Raw genomic sequence first — 19689 nt, 5'->3', positions numbered from 1 at the left:
AATACCTTCACGACAATCAGTGTCATCCTTGTACACACCAAATAAGCCTCTAATAGTAGCGTAGACAAAGCTGGCATTTTCTGTTGAGAGATATTTGGCTTATAAACTTCAGCTGACCTCTTCATTCCAAGAGAAAAAATCCCTTCGTTCTGGGTGTGTGTGTTTACGCGGGGGGGTTGGAGTGGGGTGCCGGTTGGCCTCTTTGGTGGGGGGAGGGGGTTCAGGGAGTGGGGACGTAGGAGGTCCTAGGAGGACTGGTGCATCATTGTCCAGACGTGTTCTAACCAATCGCTCAACCAGACCCTGTTACGCCTCGAGAAGCACAGATGGACTTTTGACATAGCATCCTTAGGTCGATCAAGCGGGGGCGATAGCGAGAAGATCAAAGAAGCCACTTTTGCGCTGTTTCCCAAAACATCATCTAAAGCAAGGTCCGTGAAAGCCCTGCATGAAGTTCATGATGATTTTGTTTGTTAACACGAAGAACATGAGGCCCGAGGTGTTCAGAATGGTACAGTAGTTGTATGTCTTTATTCACAAATATCACATTGTATATTAGTTTGCTAACCAGCATTGTCCCAAGAAGAGATTATTCTAGATACTGTCATCATCAAAAAAATATGCCATCATGAGAAATAGTTATAGCCGTGCGTTCATATATGAAAGGTGGGTATGAATTTGAAACTGCATGTGGCCAATTTCTTGACCTTTTTTAGTTCTGCACAAGTTTGCTTGTTACTAAGAAAACAGCGTTGGCTGATGCAATTTTTGCCCAAGGCCACAAATCTGCTCTACAAAAAAAAAGTGAAGTAGCCCTGTCTTTTTTTACGTTTAGTCAAATTTAGAATACATGTTTTAACATAGACGGGGAATCGAGACGAGGGTGGTGGTGGTATTGCCGGGGATATAGAAAAGCGCGCTTCCCTGTACGCTATACGGCTGCGATTGACTGGCTTGTCACTAAACAGCGAAGCGCCGCGGGCAATCGGCGAAGCTATTGTCGTGAAATACCGCAGTGCGTTCAGTTTTATTACGTGAGTTCGACAGATTGACTAGATGAATTAAGTTTGCTTCACGCGACTTGTATTACGAGTTTCCCGCTGAAAATACACTGAACTGTAAGCTTACATGATCTGCTCAAGGAAAGGTAAGCGACTAAGATACTAACACACGTCACAGTTACTTCTCTTCAGGTTTTTCCTTCGAATTCCCTGTCTGTCCCTATGGCACATAAAACCCTCCAGTGGGAAGATGAGAATGGAACTCCTATCAAGACTCAATGAGGCAAACAGAATCTTCTGCGACCATCTCGTCTATTGCCATTCCAGTTCAGCCTGTGGTCTTGATCTTTATACCGTCTGCTTTACCTTCATGATAACGACCCAGACAAAAAACAGACATTACTATTACATCACCAGGAGAAAAAAACAGGTTGAGATTTTGACTTTTTTAAGACGGTGAATCAAGATTCTGAGGAACATCTGAGGCAGCAAAGGTGAGAATAAAAATGTGGCCTGATGTGTTTTTGTGCACACTGTTGTGCTTTCCCGAAAAGATTTAACCTCAAACTCAAGACTTCTCTTTGTTCTTCTCTCCTTTTTAAATGTAGTCAAGTTTTGACTAAATGTTTTAACATAGAGGGGGAATCGAGACGAGGGTCGTGGTGTATGTGTGTGTGTGAGTGTGTGTGTGTGTGTGTGTGTGTGTGTGTGTGTGTGTGTGTGTGTGTAGAGCGATTCAGAGTAAACTACTAGACCGATCTTCATGAAACTTGACATGAGAGTTCCTGGGAATGATATCCCCAGACGTTTTTTTTTATGTTTTCGATAAATGTCTTTATGACGTCATATTCGGCTTTTTGTAAAAGTTGAGGCGGCACTTGTCACACCCTCATTTTTCAATGAAATTGATTGAAATTTTGGCCAAGCAATCTTCGACAAAGGCCGGACTTTGGTATTGCATTTCAGCTAGGAGGTTTAAAAATCAATTTATGATTTTGGTCATTAAAAATCTAAAAATTGTAATTAAAATTATTTTTTTATAAAACGATTCAAAAACAATTTCGTCTTATTCTTCATCATTTTCTGATTCCAAAAACATTAACAGCTATTGTGTTTTCAGCGTAGAAATAGGGTCCGATCGACTCGTCGGCATTATACTTGTTCGAGTCTAAATATCGGACCCTATTGCTACGCTAAAAATACAATAGCGATTATATATGTTCTGACCTTGATTTGTTGTTCCAAACTTACAAAATGACAGTTTTTGCGTCGATGCGTTGATCTCAGGTTTTGATAGCAGACGCCGTTTCTTATGCGCATTAGTTTTGCGCAGGCGCCACACTGACTTTGGAAAAAAACTCGATTTGACAACACAGCAGTTAAACAGCTTTTTATTATATTTAGTCAAGTTTTGACTAAATATTTTAACATCGAGGGGGAATCGAAACGAGGGTCGTGGTGTATGTGCGTGTGTCTGTGTGTCTGTGTGTCTGTGTGTGTGTGTGTGTGTGTGTGTGTGTGTGTGTAGAGCGATTCAGACTAAACTACTGGACCGATCTTTATGAAATTTGACATGAGAGTTCCTGGGTATGAAATCCCCGAACGTTTTTTTCATTTTTTTGATAAATGTCTTTGATGACGTCATATCCGGCTTTTCGTGAAAGTTGAGGCGGCACTGTCACGCCCTCATTTTTCAACCAAATTGGTTGAAATTTTGGTCAAGTAATCTTCGACGAAGCCCGGACTTCGGTATTGCATTTCAGCTTGGTGGCTTAAAAATTAATTAATGACTTTGGTCATTAAAAATCTGAAAATTGTAAAAAAAAATAAAAATTTATAAAACGATCCAAATTTACGTTTATCTTATTCTCCATCATTTGCTGATTCCAAAAACATATAAATATGTTATATTCGGATTAAAAACAAGCTCTGAAAATTAAATATATAAAAATTATTATCCAATTTTTTTTTTCGAAATCAATTTAAAAACACTTTCATCTTATTCCTTGTCGGTTCCTGATTCCAAAAACATATAGATATGATATGTTTGGATTAAAAACACGCTCAGAAAGTTAAAACAAAGAGAGGTACAGAAAAGCGTGCTATCCTTCTTAGCGCAACTACTACCCCGCTCTTCTTGTCAATTTCACTGCCTATGCCGTGAGCGGTGGACTACGAGTATACGGTCTTGCTGCGTTGCATTGCGTTCAGTTTCATTCTGTGAGTTCGACAGCTACTTGACTAAATATTGTATTTTCGCCTTACGCGACTTGTTAGTTCATTCGTATACAACAAAAAGAAGTTTGAGTTTCTTTTAATTTTGAACAAGACTACTTATGAAGAAAACCAAAACACAACATCAACGGAAAACTAACCGGCACGGTTGGCCTAGTGGTAAGGCGTCCGCCCCGTGATCGGGAGGTCGTGGGTTCGAACCCCGGCCGGGTCATACCTAAGACTTTAAAATTGGCAATCTAGTGGCTGCTCCGCCTGGCGTCTGGCATTATGGGGTTATAGTGCTAGGACTGGTTGGTCCGGTGTCAGAGTAATGTGACTGGGTGAGACATGAAGCCTGTGCTGCGACTTCTGTCTTGTGTGTGGCGCACGTTATATGTCAAAGCAGCACCGCCCTGATATGGCCCTTCGTGGTCGGCTGGGCGTTAAGCAAACAAACAAACAAACAAACAAACAAACGGAAAACTAGAAACAACTGAAGAACTAGGATGCAACAAGGGGAGGAGAAGAGAACAGCTAATCCGTACAACGCAAGCAGACGCAGCGAAGTTTTCAGTTTGGGTGAATGGCATTTATACATGTCTCGTCATGAAGCGAATTTTTCAACCTCAGTTATAAACGACTACATGAATGTTAGTGCAATGGGTCGTACATCAATACTTCAGAGGGGAAGTGGGGTATTTAGTGTGGAGTTACGAGATAAGAAAAGCCGAATGCGAAAGTTTGTTTCAGTCGGCAACTCAGCTCACACAGGCACACACAAACGGCTGTTCCGTTTTACTCCCCTGTTTGTACGACATCTTTCAACTTTGGGCATTTTGTGGTGTTTAGGGACAGAAAATAATTGGTTTAGTCCTGTTTCATCGGGAAGTTAGCAGAAAAGGGTTTGCTATCGACATTTGTAAAGCTGAAAAACATTCCCGAGAAGAATTTCAAGTTGTCAGTGTATTGTTGTCGATCAGTGAAACATCGTGTGGTACAGATGGGTAAACCGGAACCATGCGTCTTTGTTATTGACAATATGCTTTTGGATATTGGCAAAAATGGCCGACTTCCGTAGCATTATGCTTTGATGATCGGAAGAGACCATCCAATCACAGCCCCCGAATTCCCCCACGTGTCCATCAGAATAGCTATACTATAAATATATTATATTCGGATTAAAAACAAACTCTGAAAATTAATAATATGCGCGCGCGTATGCGCGCGCGTGTGTGTGTGTGTGTGTGTGTGTGTGTGTGTGTGTGTGTGTGTGTGTGTGTGTAAGTGTGTGCGTGCGTAAGTGCGTGTGTATGTGTGCGTGTGTGTGTGTGTGTGTGTGTGTGTGAGCAACGTTCTACAATTATACAGAAATTGTGCTTCTGCATAAGAAACAGCAGTATTCCGTATAGAACAGAAACCGTAATATTATTTTATTATCCCTGAGGGCGCATTACCTACAGCATCAATTGCAGAAAAATATATTGTCCTTATAATGTTAAAAAAAAAAGTTTTCAAAAAAAGTTTTAAAAAAAGTAGCAAATGCACATTTCGATTTTCCTTTTCTCGCCTTGGCTTCCCGCGCTGCGAGCGAAAGATCAGAGATAAGAGCCTACATTTTGCAACATTATTGATTGTGCTCAAAAACACGCAGTTCTTGCATAACAAACGTGCTTGAGCTTTCTACAAGGTCAGGAAGAATAAAAAAAATAATGTCAAGATTGCGTGTGACAGAGGGATGTTCTAAATGGCTATCGCTTGCTTTACATGCAACTGACGTGCCGACGTTAGGAAGCAATTCACTTCCACATATGGCTGACGAGAAGCCCAGCTAGAGCAAACTGCTTCTATCATATATGTGTTACATGCAGGGTGAGGATGACAATTTGGAGTGCAATGGCCCTTTGGTGAGTGTCTGCTGTAAATGTTTTATGATTCATTTTTTCTCTCCTGTTTCGCCTTGCTTGGAGTTGCCTTGGTAACGTCCTCGCTGGAAAAGGAAATCTGATGTTTATTACGAGTTATGAAGAGGCAAAAAATGTCAGAGTAAGTGCGTTCGTAGCAACAATGCTCTCAAGTTATTGTGCCGCAGCCTAACATTAAATGTACTTTCTCTGTCAGACTCCATTTCCACTCCGCACCTCCCCAACTTTCTGCCTCAGGCTCTCCTTCTTTTGTGTTTCTGGTTTAGTCTAAATTGATAGTGTTGGTTTGTTAGTGCGTGTGTGAGTGTGAGTGCGTGTGTGAGTGAGTGTGTGTGTGTGTGTGTGTGTGTGTGTGTGTTTGTATGTGTCTGTGTACGTACGTGTGTGTGTGTATATATATATATATATGTGTGTGTGTGTGTGTGTGTGTGTGTGTGTGTGTGTGTGTGTGTGTGTGTGTGTGTGTGTGTGTGTTCGTCCCAAGGACAGATTGTAAGAAAAGGGGCTTCTCTCTGGGCAGCGTATGTTATAAAGAGCCTTAGATACCAAAGACGAAGAAACTAGTGATATGAAAACAATATTTTTCTGGCTCACCAAGATTCTTTCGGGTTCGAGGAGAAGCGAGGAGGATGAAGGAGGGTAATTGATTGAGTGAGGTCGAGAAATTACATTTGTCGAAAATACTTTCAAAGACTTTGGTCCACTAACAACCTCACCCCGGAATACAGACCTTTACACTCCATCACTGACACTTTTTGTACAACTTCTCACACACGGTTTCACGTGCGCTCTCTCTCTCTCTCTCTCTCTCTCTCTCTCTCTCTCTGTCCATAAAGCATTAGTGTTTCATAACGCAAGAATGTATGTATAGCCTACAACGTGTATATAGTCATGTGAATAGTTTCTCTGCCTTGCTTATCTTTTGTAATTGTTTTACGTATGTATATATATATATATATATATATATATATATATATATATGTATTCAACATTAGAATAGTCCCTCTCTGGGCGAGGGCTGGTTGAAAAGAAGCTCGTTTATATTGCTTATGCCACAACCCTCGTAAAATAAAATTTGATTTGATTTGATTTGATTTGATCTCTCTCTCTCTCTCTCTCTCTCTCTCTCTCTCTCTCTCTCTCTCTCTCTCTCTCTCTCTCTCTCTTTCTCTCTCTCTACTCAAATATGCCCCATATTGATACATGTACCAGTTCATTACTACGTATTACCAAGTCAGCACTCATATTAATTGATCTCCCTTAATATTGCCCATGCTCTCTCTCTCTCTCTCTCTCTCTCTCTCTCTCTCTCTCTCTCTCTCTCTCTCTCTCTCTCTCTCTCTCTCTCTCTTCCGAACCGTGACGGCAAGTTCCTTTTTTCTCTGCCGTTTTCCCAAACCGCAACAGCTCAGCACGAGCAGGTTTGTTGATTCTGTGGCTGTAAGTGCACCAGGCCTGGCTGAGAGCGAGGGGATTCGGCGGCCTCACAAACAAATTAGCCCCTCAATTGCTGCAGTGCGGGAGCTGACCATTCACAGAGGGCGCTTGTATGATTCGTTTCGCTCGCTGCAGGTGTAGTAGAGCTGTACCTATCTATCGCACGCCTGTCTGGCTGTAGCTACCACCGATGCGTCATTTTTTGCAGGACGTTGAACTTGAAAAACAAATCGAGTCAGGTGGGTTGAAGTAGAACAACATGGCGCTGATGAGAGCATTACAAGAGTGAGAAAAACATACATCGGAAATTGATGACGCTTAACATATAATACGGCTCGTCTTCGAGTAAACGCAAAATGATGAGAATTGCCGGAATGGTTGGATAGGGAGGGGGGTGGAGGGGAGGTGTCATATTCAGAAGTTAACGGACGGTCAAATGTACCACAGAATTAGCATTGATTTTTTTAATTATTGCAGTCGCACGTTTTGCCACGGCTGAGTGGTGTGATCTGTTGTTACTCACTCACCTGTTCTCGGCCGGACATTCCGTAAGACGCCATGTGGAAGACTACGTCAGCGCCCTTTACAGCCTTTCTGACGTCATCGTACTTTGTGATGTCACACTGCAAACATAAAACAGGCCAAGATTGAATAGCATAACAATGTATTTTGTGATATTATTAAGAGAAACGATATCAGTACCTAAATGCGCTTGAACTCACATGGCAACTTGGATGTGACCGTACACATGCACAAAACAGTAACTAGCAATACTAGCGTGCGCAGTTGACAACGTGTTTGAGGGTCTAACCCACGAATAGATGTTTATTACGGAACTTCGATAACTGTCCTACGCTTTCAAGGAAGAGTCATTATGGACTCTGACATATGTGCGCGTTAAGTACAGGTTCACCTCCGTAACATGTATGCATGCGTTGATGAGTGAAAACCTATAGAGAATCTCGGTCTAACTTGCAAAGAAGGGTCGAGGCCGCTGACTGTCGACTCGTACTTTCTTTCTTTATTTGGTGTTTAACGTCGTTTTCAACCACGAAGGTTATATCGCGACGGCTGTCGAGTACTCTTTGCCGACATCGCTGTGTCGAACTACAAAAAGTTTTGCACAAAATGTACGGAGGAGAAGTCCGCGCAATAAAATAATACTTTTGTTTTGATGAGCATTTCCTGACTATTTTTTGATAAATATGTGCAGAAAGCACAACTTGCCTCACTCTACTCGCGATTCGGAGGCACATAATATCGATCAAACACTTTTGTGTTTTTTGTCTTTCTTTCTCCCCTTTTTTTCCTGGGGGCTGGGGGTGACGTATCGCAATCCAGGGTTTCTTTCAAAACTATTTTAATATTGGGGTAACTTTTTCTTTAATTTTACATTATTGTATGTTACTTTGTTTTCCCCAGCAAATAAAGTTTTTGTCGTGCCTTTTATTTTGGTCCGCCTCATTTTTCTTTCCAAACCAAGTAACGATTTACGTGTTTATATTTTGAAAACAGCTTTAAAAGACTTGGGGGCAACTTTTCATTGATATAGCACGAAAATCATTCGTGCCAACCTAGGGTAAAAACAGACATCGTTCAAAATCCGATTGAAACTACAACCCTTTGACTTCATTTTCACGAAAGAAGCTGAGAAGAGAAACGATTAGCAGCACGCAAGGTGTATCGATTGAAAATAAGGCAGCAGCTAAGAGGTCTCTGCTTTAAAAATTGACTTGTTTTTTGAAGGCAGTGTGTGTCTCTGCAACTGTCGTTATGAAAACGGCAAAGACACATCAGTGGGAATGTTTAACCAGTTTCGCTCCGTGGCGGCAATGCTGGTAGACATTATGATGGTACCCCCGGGGTCTGACAACCAACATGTGCAACGTTAGTGGTGGTCCCCAGTCAGCTAAGTTGTTGCCGTGCTAGGGTATTACGCTAACTGTCAGGATCATGGGTGCAACCTGGAAAATTCCAAAAACCGGCAGAAGTTGGGGTCCAGCTTTTTTACTATTTAAAATGCCAAAAAAAACCTCTCCTGGAACAAAAACATCGGCAGCCGATGAAACCAAAAACCGGCTGCCGGCGTGTAGCCGGCAGAGTTGCACCCATGCAGGATGAAACTCTCAGCTGTGCGTGTATACGTACATTGAACAAAAAGGCCGAAATTCTAATAGTTCCCTTGTCGGTAGGGGTGAATCCACATCTGGATGAACCTGTTCCCAGGACAAATCGTCAAAGGTAGTGTTTGTCATCACCACAGTGAAGGTCGTCACTTCTTTCCACGTCAACCGAAGAAGTTATCACATTCTCTCTGCAAAAATAATCAAGGCGCTTTGAGGACGCGCGGTTCCAATCAAACTTTATGAATTCCGCAGCCGGCAGAAACATTCCGGGACTGGTAATGGCGGGAGGAGCGCTTCATTGCTGCAAGGTTGGGAAAACACTACTGTAGTTAGCTTACCAGTAACGTCTGTGTGTCTGTGGTTTGGGTCTCAGTGTCACCTGCAGAACATGTGGACGACAGCATTTCGCTCACAGGATGCAAGTTTGGCCACGGTCGTTGTCACCCCATAACAATAGCAGTTCCTACCCTTGCCCGCAGCTGGGCGGAGGTGAAAAAACGCATAGACGCATTAAAATTTAAAATGACCGATCATTCTAGTTGGGAATCGGCCTAAATAGACCCGCTGAATTTCTGGTATCCTGGATTTAGTGGCATCACATGGTATAAAGTGGCGTAAGCTGATCCATCCATTCTGAAAATGACGGACTTACTTTTTGATGAATCGATCAAATGACCTGTGTAATACTATAAGCTACAACTAGCCTAATCCCTCTAGTCTGAAGCTTGTGAGTTCCACGTTAAAATAATGACACGCAAGACTGCTGAGATGCTTAAGTAGGGTCAACTTAGAGATTGAGACAATGGCTCATGGAGACCGAGGCAGCAGCTGAGAAAGCTGAGAGAGAAGGCCCATCAGTTGAGCGACTGAATGGAGGAAGGGTGTGTCGATCTTGAGGGAGTTGTTTCAGAAAGAGGGGGGGGGGGGGGGGGGGTCCACGGAAAAGAGGTCCGGAAAACAGTGGGGTTGGTGCCTGAAATTCCAGCACCTGTCCACGGAAAAATACAAAGTTCTCACGTCATTCATTTCCTGACGCTTTTTCGGTCGGAATGACTGCCTGGGTTCTTATCATGAGAGGCAGGCGTGACAGGTTTTGTCAATTTCCAACCACATGTAGCAGTTGTGTGTTTCACAAGGTCTGCGGGCAGCTGTAGTGAAAACAGACCACACATGTCACTACTTGTTCACAGAAGCATAACTCTGTCAAGGTGGGTGTGAGAGAACGAGCCGTTTCAAAACGGGCGAGGCACTGATATGTTGACATCCAAAACACTAAAAAGAGAAAGTGCTACGCTCTGTAAAGGTCTTTGTTGTAGAAAAATATGTCGAGTTTAAAACGTTCTGTAATGTAAACGTTCTTGTAATCATTGGGATACGGGGAGCTGATTGTCTAAGGAAAAGAATCTTAGTTCCTACCGCCCTTTCTCAGATAGCAAACTTGACTCATCTTGAACTTGCACATCGCTTTAAATGAAAACCATGTAATCAATTTTCCAAACAAACAAATAAAATGCTTAAACTTTGTCGTTTGAAAAAGAACAGCATCTAAGTATTTATCGGTGTTTCTCCTTGTAAGATTATTCATCAAACGGTGTTGTATACCTTGAGACAGAGTTTTCTGAAAAGACTCAGGTGGAGAGCGAGGAGGCATGGACAAGTGAGTGTGTGTGTGTGTGTGTGTGTGTGTGTGTGTGTTTGTTTGTGTGTCAGTGTGTGTGTGTGTGTGTGTGTGTGTGTGTGTGTGTCTGTCAGTGCCAGTTTGTGTTGGGAATAGGGATCGTCAATCCATTCGCCCTTGCAAATCATGAGCGGGTTGGATGGGTGGTTGTGGTCCCCAAAATGTATGGGCAAACGGCTAGACCATTTGGAGTACGTGTCTCTAGATTTGGTTCCGTGTTTATCCAAGCATACACGTTTCAGTGTGATGAATACAATTTTCAATTCAGAGGCAAAAGAGAATACCTATGCAGAGCCTGTCAAATGCTTTCAACGAGTGGGAGTCGTCATGCAAGAGTTAAAACGCAAATTCTTTTTCTTCAAAAATTCGGCTGGTTTAAAATTCTGTCTGCGAAGCTCGTTAGAGAATTCGCCACAGAAAAGGTTCACTTATTTCATATGTTCAAAAATACGTTGGAACAAGCCGTGCTAGGTTTCTAGTTTAATCAACAGATACTCAGAGGATGCCATACCTCATTAACACTCTTCTGGAAACAAATAACACAAATGCTAGAATAATCGGCGCAGCTTTCACCCCTCCAAAATGATGCAAATGTTTCGTTTGCTAAAACACACACACGCACGCGTGTGCGCACGCACACACACACACACATGCACACACACACACACGCACACACACACACACACACACACACACACGCACACACACACACACCTCTCTCTCACTGAATTCCCAGTATGCCTGAAAACATTTAGTCAATTACTGAGTAAACCCGTAAATACAAAAAAAATCACACCTATCTGAACCACTAGCAAAGAGAAATAAGGAAATAAGAAGAAATAAAAGAAAAACAACACTAAGATAGAGAGAGAGAGAAAGAGAGATGGTAATCCAGTCCCTAATGCCAGACATACCTCTCAGGTGACTATTTGTTGCAATACAATGCAGTTTGTATGTTTGTTTGTCTGTGTACACACAAAGCAGACACTTCACAACTAAACCCACACAAAAGAAATCAATGCCAGAAAATTTGGGAGCATCTCGCATCACTCCTGACAAATAGCACCCTGATATAATCCGCCAGACTGATGTGTTTCAACCAGTTTCACCTGTAGCAGCTCCTTGTGGAATTTCCATTTAATGAAGCTTGTTTGAACATCCAAGGGAGCTATCTTCCTGCCAAGAGGAATTTGCTAGCAGTAAAGCAAAAAAGTCAGGCTGTAATTTCAGGGCTGATTGAGGACTTTTAAAACTGGAGCAATTACGGGAAGAAAAAACAGAGGGGTTGTCAGCTCCACTCAACATCATGTGGCAAATTGATCCCCTTTGACTCTGAATGCAGTTCACATTTTTCCCCCACCTCTGACTTACTCCTCTTTCAGCTCACCTCTATGTATGCCCGCCCTGTCTACCTCACCCAAAGTACTCTCTGTTCCTGCCCCCCGCCCCCCTCCACCCTTTACCTCCGTTCTCAGACATTGATTTAAAGAAAGGATAAACTTGGAGCCAGAGAAAGTAAGAGAGAGAGAGAGAGAGAGAGAGAGAGAGAGAGAGAGAGAGAGAGAGAGAGAGAGAGAGAGAGAGAGAGAGAGAGAGAGAGAGAGAGAGAGAGAGAGAGAGAGAGAGAGAGAGAGAGAGAGAGAGAGAGAGAGAGTAGAGGTGGAGAAAGTTAACAGTTCATACACTGATCAGTTTTTTTTATTTGCTAATGCATGTACTTCCTTACTCAAATTTCTGCTGCTATAATAGCTTTAATCTGCACGTGTACATTGATTCGGAAACACACGAAGAAAAGTTTTGAGGCACACAAATGCAAACACCCAATTGTTAAAGAAAAAAGGGAAAAAGGGAAAACAAAGGCCGTATTCTTTCTGGCATTGACATCACCAAATGTATGTATGCCTGAGAATCATTCCCAAACCATAGCACAACAATATATATAGGCCCATGCATTCAAATACTATTTCTTAATGTAGTCGACTCCCTTTTCTGTGAATCCTTCTCCCCGGTTAGTTCAAGTTCCTCCCTCTCCTCCCGCTCAAGTTACCTTCATTACTGGATTCTCTCCCTTTGACCAACAAAGCAAACTACAGCACACAACGGGAAGCTGTTTACCAGACAGTGAAAGTGACCCAAGAGAAGAACTTTGTCTTCTCAGTTAATTAGACACTTCTGCTGACTTTTTGTTTTTTAAAGGGGCACATACCACAATCTAGAATCCTCTTCACTGTTCAGCAGGTACTTTCTTTGAGAGAAAAAACAACCTTTATATATATATATATATGAGCCACTTCCTCCTAACAAACACTTGAAATGGTTGCATGTCTGCAATAATAACATGCAGATTGAATATTTTGTTTGTTCATTTGCTTATCTATTTATTCATCAATTGGTTGTCTTAATTTAATTATTTTTTTCTGTTTTTAGGTCAACTAGGTTGATTGAGGTTTGAATCTACAATGCAGTAACATGTTCAATTTTCTTGTATGTTTCAGGGGATGGGTACCTATCGAATACAGCATCGCCATGGACCGTAAGGGTACTTACTTAGAAACTGATTCTCAATCTCATCTTGCTTTTTCACAATGGGTGTTTGCATGGAGGCAGGTAAGACATTCGATTTTTGCTAATGCAATAAAAAACAAAACATAATTAGACACTATTTCCAATAACAATATTTAGCAATTGTTTTATACACAAGTTTTGAATTTAATCAAAATACCTATGATACAAAGAAAAGCTTAAATGTTCGCACTGATGATGATGAAAAATCAATTTCTTGGCTGCGCTGGCAGTCTTTTTTGTGTGCTTATTCTAATCTATTATAGATTTCTACTTTTTGCATTGCTTTCAAAGTGAACTCTGTATGAATATCAGATTCATCTCTTGAAAAAAATGCAATGACTTTGCAGCAATTGGAATTTTTTCTTGCACTGTATGGATGTTGTTTGCAGAAAAGATTATCTAATGCTCACAAAAAAGAACAGGTAATAAAAGGTCCGCACTGATTGGCCAGGCTAACATTTTAGAAAAAAAGACTGAGGTTCAGCTATAACACCCGCAACATATGGATTGACGCCAACAAAACTACAAAGAAATAAATTATGATAAGATAATTCTTTCACCCTTTTTGAAACAAATTGCTCTTCCTCAAATTCAATGCCCTTCTTTCTCCAAACTTTGAGTTTCTTTCAATCAGGGTAAAATTTATTTTAACATCATCAAAATACTGCAAGAATAGGAAGGGGTTAACAAATGCTGTAAGATTCAAGGCAGGTGACCAGTTCTGAAAAAAAGGCAAACACAAGTTCTAAAGCCAACATATTCTCTTGAACTTGAGCCTGACAGTGTTCAAAACCTGCCCTTTTAATGAAGAATGTTTTCGTGCTCGCTAGCTCTAGCCTTTATTTCAGTATTGAAAGTAATTAATTAAAACTGCACCTGAAAAAATGTCATTCCCTCCTGCATGGTCCACACTGGTTCCTTGATGTCCAGCAGTCGCACTTTGTGACCGCTTGCTGACAGATTTTTGCCCAAGGAGAAGCCTGGGAAACCCCCTCCCCCTGTAATGACATGTGTCTCACATCCCCCTGTCTGGGCTTGAGCTCTCCTTGTGGTCACAGGCATAGTGCTGAATGAGAAAAGTCCATTGTAAACCAAAATGAAATTTAGAAAATATATTTTCCGTCAGTTCAATGATTGAAGAAGCTGGTTGTGCTCCCGCAAGGCCCTAATGTATGGATTTCTTTGTATGTTTATGTATCTGTAGGAACACATACTGTGTTTGTGCATACATGCGTGTCAGTGTGTGGAAGTGCATGTGTGTGCATTTATGTGTGTGTACTCGCTAGTCTGTGTGAGTGCGAGTGTGTTTGTGTGTTCATCTGTGCCTCTCTGTTTGGTAGCTCAGTTGTTATCGCACTGGACTTGCCAAGCTGCGAGACACAGGTATAATTAATGTACAGACTCGTAGACAGTATACATGTCCCACTCCCTAGCCACCACTGTGGCACGTAATAGATCTCTGACATTCTGCCATAAGTGCAGGTGGCTGATTACATCTTTAAACATGCACACATCTGGGTTGCGTGGCTCTGTGCCGCACGCTTTCCACAGCGATGGGATAAAAAAAATAATGAAAATAAAAATGAAAATGAGTGTGCACACACTTTTCTACATCTGTGATTTTGAACTATGTAAAATGTTGGACCAATATTTACCACTTTGCTATTTCTTTCTTGGTGAGTACTCCAGGCACACTGAATCACTAGCATAAACACACTGCAGCCGATAGTCTGATTACACCCTCCTGCCCGCCCCGGTGTGCTGTGGTTTACTGCTGCTGTAGCTAGCACTAGCAGGCGTGCCAATTCGTAATTCTTACTTACAGCTAAGCTGCTCGAGCGCCATTTTTAGCTCGTTTCCGTTAACTCTGCACGTGTACCCTCAGAAAAAGCTGACAAATAAAATCTGATCTAACACACAATCATTCTTTCAACTAAAATGCAACGGTGAACACGCAAAAACTCGTGTGTACGTCTGCTACCGGAGCAGACGACGCTTCGCAGTTACAACTATTACGCAACATTCTATCATGTATCTACCCAAACTGCACTTCTCAGTGTTTAGAAAAGACTATGACATAGTACAAGAAGTATAATAAAAACGTTTATCACCGACCGCTGGGTCTCAAAATTCTTGTTTTGGATACAAATCGTCGTTTAAATCGGCTTTCGAAGTACGATGGACCCTCCTCGTGATGTTTTGGTTCTTTGTTTTCCGGCAGTCGTTATACTGTAAACACAACAACTGGTTCAGTAGTTTCATAAGAAAAATATTTGTTGATTATTTGTTAAGCTTAGAGCAATATGTGGAACTACAGCATTATATAGCTTTCCACAAGCATCATGAGTCGCGATCAATATGAATATTTCCGACATTCCTTCGACTGGCGATAGCCGCCATCTTGCTCCATGACAACAGGTCAACTATGGCGGAATTGCTACGCTCGTAAAGGTGAGAAACTTACACACATTTGTCGCTTGTAGTCGAAGCGCCTAGCCAAGGGTGCATGTTAAACATAGATCAAATCAAAATTGTATATTGTAGAGCATTGATTGTTCATTCCCGTAATGTTTTACGAGGAATGTCTTCGGATTTGTTGCTTGATTTTACCTCGACTCAGTCGGTATTTGTTTTGCTCACATTTCTATATAAAATTATGCTTACTCGTAAGCATGACTTTCGATCAATTGACAGCAGTTTACATCATCACTATTTTATATTCCTGTTCTTGTATATATATATATGTGCATCACAAATTAAAAAAAGTGATGATGACGATGATGATGATGATGATGATGATGATGATCCAGTGTGATTCTTTCTCCAGGGGCAGTGAAACAGAAACTGTTTCTGGTGAGCAAGAATCAGTAGAGAAACACAATGTATGATCGAGCGCAGCGCACCTTTGACCCAAAGGTTGGGTCAACATCAGCTAATGTTGGCCCTGGTTCCTATGATGCGGATGCAACCAGCAAAGCTCACCTCAAATCAGGTTTGTAAATGACAGTCATCTTTTATTATGAGGCTGTGTGATTATTTTCTTTGTGTATATTACAACAAATGTATGCTCTCTTGCTTTTATTTCTTCTTCTTTTTTCTGTTTGTTTTCTTTGTATGTTGTTGTTGTTGTTGTTGTTGTTGTTGTTGTTGTTGTTGTTGTTGTTGTTGTTGTTGTTACTTTCATGTTACAAGGTTTTCTTCTCAAGTGTGTGTGTGTGTGTGTGTGTGTGTGTGTGTGTGTGTGTGTGTGTGTCAGTCATATCTTTTACTGTCTCTCTTTCTCTCTCTCTCTCTCGTTTCTTGCACACACACAGACACAGACACACACGCACATGCAAGCACACACAAGCACATGCACACACACACACACACAGTCGCTCACACACACTCACACATATGTTCATGTACACACACACTAGACACATGTGTGTACACATGTATACAAATACACATGATACATGCACATAGGCATGCATACATTATGCAACACACTACAAACTTAGACACACACACAGATACACATACACACAAACCCACACACACAACACACACACACACACACACATCTACAGTACATTTTTTTATTTACTGTTTTTTTCCAGATGGCTATGCTCCTTTCCTGTCTATGACAAGCCGTGAGACATTTCTGAATGTCAGTGACCAAGTGGTGGCTGCCCCAGGCCCAGGTCATTATGACCCATTGGCTGCTCAGCAATATGTCAAGGTCAGTAAAAAGACATGACTTGGTAACATCCATATTCTGCTCAGTTTGACTAACCTGGACTTCATTTAGTTCTCATGGGATATATACAGAGTAAAAGGATATTACGATATAAGCAGTCGAAAGCTTGACACAACTATCTCACAGTGGGTGGCCGAGTGGTAAACGCACTTGCCTCGGAAGCGAGAGGTTGCGAGTTCGACCCTGGGTCAGGGCATTAGCAATTTTCTCCCCCCTTTCCTAACCTAGGTGGTGGGTTCAAGTGCTAGTCTTTTGGATGAGACGAAAAACCGAGGTCCCTTCGTGTACACTACATTGGGGTGTGCACGTTAAAGATCCCACAATGGACAAAAGGGTCTTTCCTGGCAAAATTGTATAGGCATAGATACAAATGTCCACCAAATACCCGTGTGACTTGGAATAATAGGCCGTGAAAAGTAAATATTCGCCTTAATTGGCTTGAGATTTACTGGCCGATGTGAATGCGTGATATATTGAGTAAAAAATTCCATCTCACACGGCAGAAATTAATATGTAAAGCGCTTAGAGAACGTCAAGCGCTATATAAATCGCCCCATACAAACAGTTGACTTCTCACACCTTTAGTGCTGCCAGCTAAACAACATTTTTTGCGGTTTGTCAGTTTGCATCTCCCACCAAAATTTATCTGACATTTCTTGTGATCACATTCTGGGGATGAAGGCTGTGTGCGATATGCCAAAATGGACCAACATACCATCTTTTAAATTTTTTTACGTAATCAAACACAATGTCTTGATGTAAAGTACCCAAGATAGAAAGAATCCTTCTTCTCCCCGAGACTAGTAGACTTCCATGTACGCTTTTGATGTAATAAGTTCAAGTGCAGGACCTGATGTGAGCCTGATCGAGGACCATTCTGTCCTACCTGTACAATGAGGAAAATTAATGTGAAACAAAAATTGCAACTTTTGACCCCTTTCCAGAAGGTCAATGAAACTTGGTATAATTTCAAATGGATAGATGCCTGATGTATGACTTATAGTCCTTGGAGTTCGGTGCATGATGAAGTGTCAAGCATAGTAACTTTAAACAAAAGATTTTTTTTTATTGTTGAAATTGTTTCTGATGTTATTGCTGTTAATGTTTAAAGCTATCGCAAAACATTTTGCCTACATTTTAAATAATTTGCATGCCTAATTTGAGTCCTTTGCAAATCTTTAAAGAGCAAAGGTCTTTCATTTTACATAATTCTCTTTTACTAGTTGATGTGTGAAATGCATCTGACAGTTCATATCATAGTTTTGTCATTTTTACTGCAGGGTGGAAGTACACTCGCTACAAAGGAGAAGAGATTCAAGCCAATGGAGACCGAGACACCTGGCCCTGGTGCTTACAATGTGCACACCAAGGAGGGTATGAGCCTCAAAATCAAGTCCGTTGATTTAGGAAGTGGAAAGGTGATTACAAATTGAATACTTATCTGCTTACCTTGGCAGTCTTTCTGTCAATCTGTAAGTCTGTTGTTTTCTCTGTCTTTGTCAGTCTCTCTCTCTCTCTCTCTCTCTCTCTCTCTCTCTCTCTCTCTCTCTCTCTCTCTCTCTCTCTGTTGTTGTGTGCATGCATGTGTGTCAGTCTGTCTGGCTCTGTGCGAATGAGTGTCATTGTTTGTATGGACAAATACATCATTTTATATGCAAGGAGACCTATAAATGATTGCTCTAGAAAATAAAAGAGAGTGCAGGGGAAAACACACATATATACTCAAACACATGAAACTGGAAATCAAAAACATACAGACAACAGAAAAAATCACTAGCTAATCAACCGAACAAATAGGCAAGAAGTCGGTTTGGATTCAGGGCAAAAGCCAATGCTGCTGGAATGCAAAAGCCTTCCCTACCAGCTAGCTGGTCGATTGAAGAGATGGGAAAAACAGGGTTGCTTCCCTTTCTCCGTTTTTTAAAACTTTTGGTGGTTGATGGTCCACAATTATATCTCAGAAGTTGAGGTTGAGATCAGCCAAGAGCTTAGTTTAGTTTCGCTCTGATGGTTGTTTGGATCAGTATGCTGGGATATGCAACAGTTTACTTTGTCCTTTGAATCCTAGCTTGCACACTGGATTAAAAATTAACTCTCTCAATCTATCTCTCTAGCTCTGTCTGTGCCTGTCTGTGTCTGTGTGTTTCTGTCTGTCTGTCATTGTCTGTCGGTTTATCTGTCGGTTTATCTGTGTCTGTCTTTGTCTGTCTGTTTGTCTGACTGTCTGTCTGTCTGGCTCTCTCTCTCTCTCTCTCTCTCTCTCTCTCTCTCTCTCTCTCTCTCTCTCTCTCTCTCTAACACAATTACTCCTAATCATCTCACAAGCTTTGCGCTATTCTTTTATACAACGCTTCAATGGTTACCATTCTCACCATATCATCATATTTACTTTGACGTTACAACTGTCAACGTTCTTTTTCAACCCAACACTGACAGAATGGTTACTTTATTTTCTCACTTTGTCATTACGTAATTCCCGTGTTATCGCAAGTTTCCTAACTGTTCTTTCAAGTGCACCATTCCCACTATATTTACCATTCAATGACAACTGTCAGCGTTCTTTCACACACAAAGAGAATGACAGAATGTCACACAATGTCACCATTTTCACCATGGTTTTACACTAGCTTTTCTCAAGACTGCACACACTGGCAGAATGAACATCTTTATGGTCCTGTGGTCATTTTTCCCCAGATGGTTTGCTTCATACATGCACATCAATCGAGTTTTGAAGTTTCTCTGTTGTCACGTTTTCAGTTACTGGTCGATTTCATGCAATTCTTCTTCTTTTGCATTCATGGGCTGCAACTCTCATGTACGCTGTGTTTTTGTATGAGTGTGCTTTTATGCGTATGATCGTATTTACCCTGCTTTAAGCAGCCAGACGCCTATTTTAGGGGATGTTGCTTTGTATTTTCGTGTTTCTTTAAACCACCTAACTTTAAAATGGATTACAGAATCTGTTCCACCCTTAACCCCCCGAGCGTGGCCGGGATGTGAA

The 19689-nt window shown here is 41.4% G+C and overlaps 3 protein-coding genes across 8 annotated transcripts in view; 2 read left to right on the top strand and 1 right to left on the bottom strand.

Annotated features, from left to right (window-relative positions):
* LOC138955462 (short-chain dehydrogenase/reductase family 42E member 1-like) overlaps window positions 1-15168 on the bottom strand; it is a 221172-nt gene extending 206004 nt beyond the window's left edge. The window contains exons 1-3 of the mRNA XM_070327070.1: window positions 15062-15168; window positions 13823-14012; window positions 7105-7200 (exon numbers count right to left, since the gene is read on the bottom strand). Coding sequence (XP_070183171.1) covers window positions 7105-7200; window positions 13823-14008 — 282 coding nt within the window. The 5' untranslated portion in view covers window positions 14009-14012; window positions 15062-15168. The remainder of the gene's footprint in view (window positions 1-7104; window positions 7201-13822; window positions 14013-15061) is intronic.
* Window positions 12863-19689, top strand: part of LOC138955311 (netrin receptor UNC5C-like) — a 508460-nt gene continuing 501633 nt past the window's right edge. For 5 of the 6 annotated variants that reach the window (XM_070326961.1, XM_070326954.1, XM_070326950.1 and 2 more), the window contains exon 1: window positions 12864-12988. The gene's annotated coding sequence lies outside the window, so the exon portion shown is untranslated. Of the gene's footprint in view, window positions 12989-19689 lie in introns of all 6 variants that reach the window. The other variant, XM_070326944.1, reaches the window with a different exon arrangement.
* LOC138959074 (sperm-tail PG-rich repeat-containing protein 2-like) overlaps window positions 15327-19689 on the top strand; it is a 99028-nt gene continuing 94665 nt past the window's right edge. Inside the window, exons 1-4 of the mRNA XM_070330421.1 lie at window positions 15327-15397; window positions 15774-15938; window positions 16549-16670; window positions 17969-18106. Coding sequence (XP_070186522.1) covers window positions 15827-15938; window positions 16549-16670; window positions 17969-18106 — 372 coding nt within the window. The 5' untranslated portion in view covers window positions 15327-15397; window positions 15774-15826. The remainder of the gene's footprint in view (window positions 15398-15773; window positions 15939-16548; window positions 16671-17968; window positions 18107-19689) is intronic.

This window comes from Littorina saxatilis, linkage group LG2, assembly GCF_037325665.1.
Source record: "Littorina saxatilis isolate snail1 linkage group LG2, US_GU_Lsax_2.0, whole genome shotgun sequence".
In the NCBI taxonomy this organism is placed as follows: Eukaryota; Metazoa; Mollusca; class Gastropoda; order Littorinimorpha; family Littorinidae; genus Littorina; species Littorina saxatilis.
The sequence above is the reverse complement of the archived record's forward strand: the minus strand, read 5'-3'. Positions and strand labels throughout refer to the sequence as shown.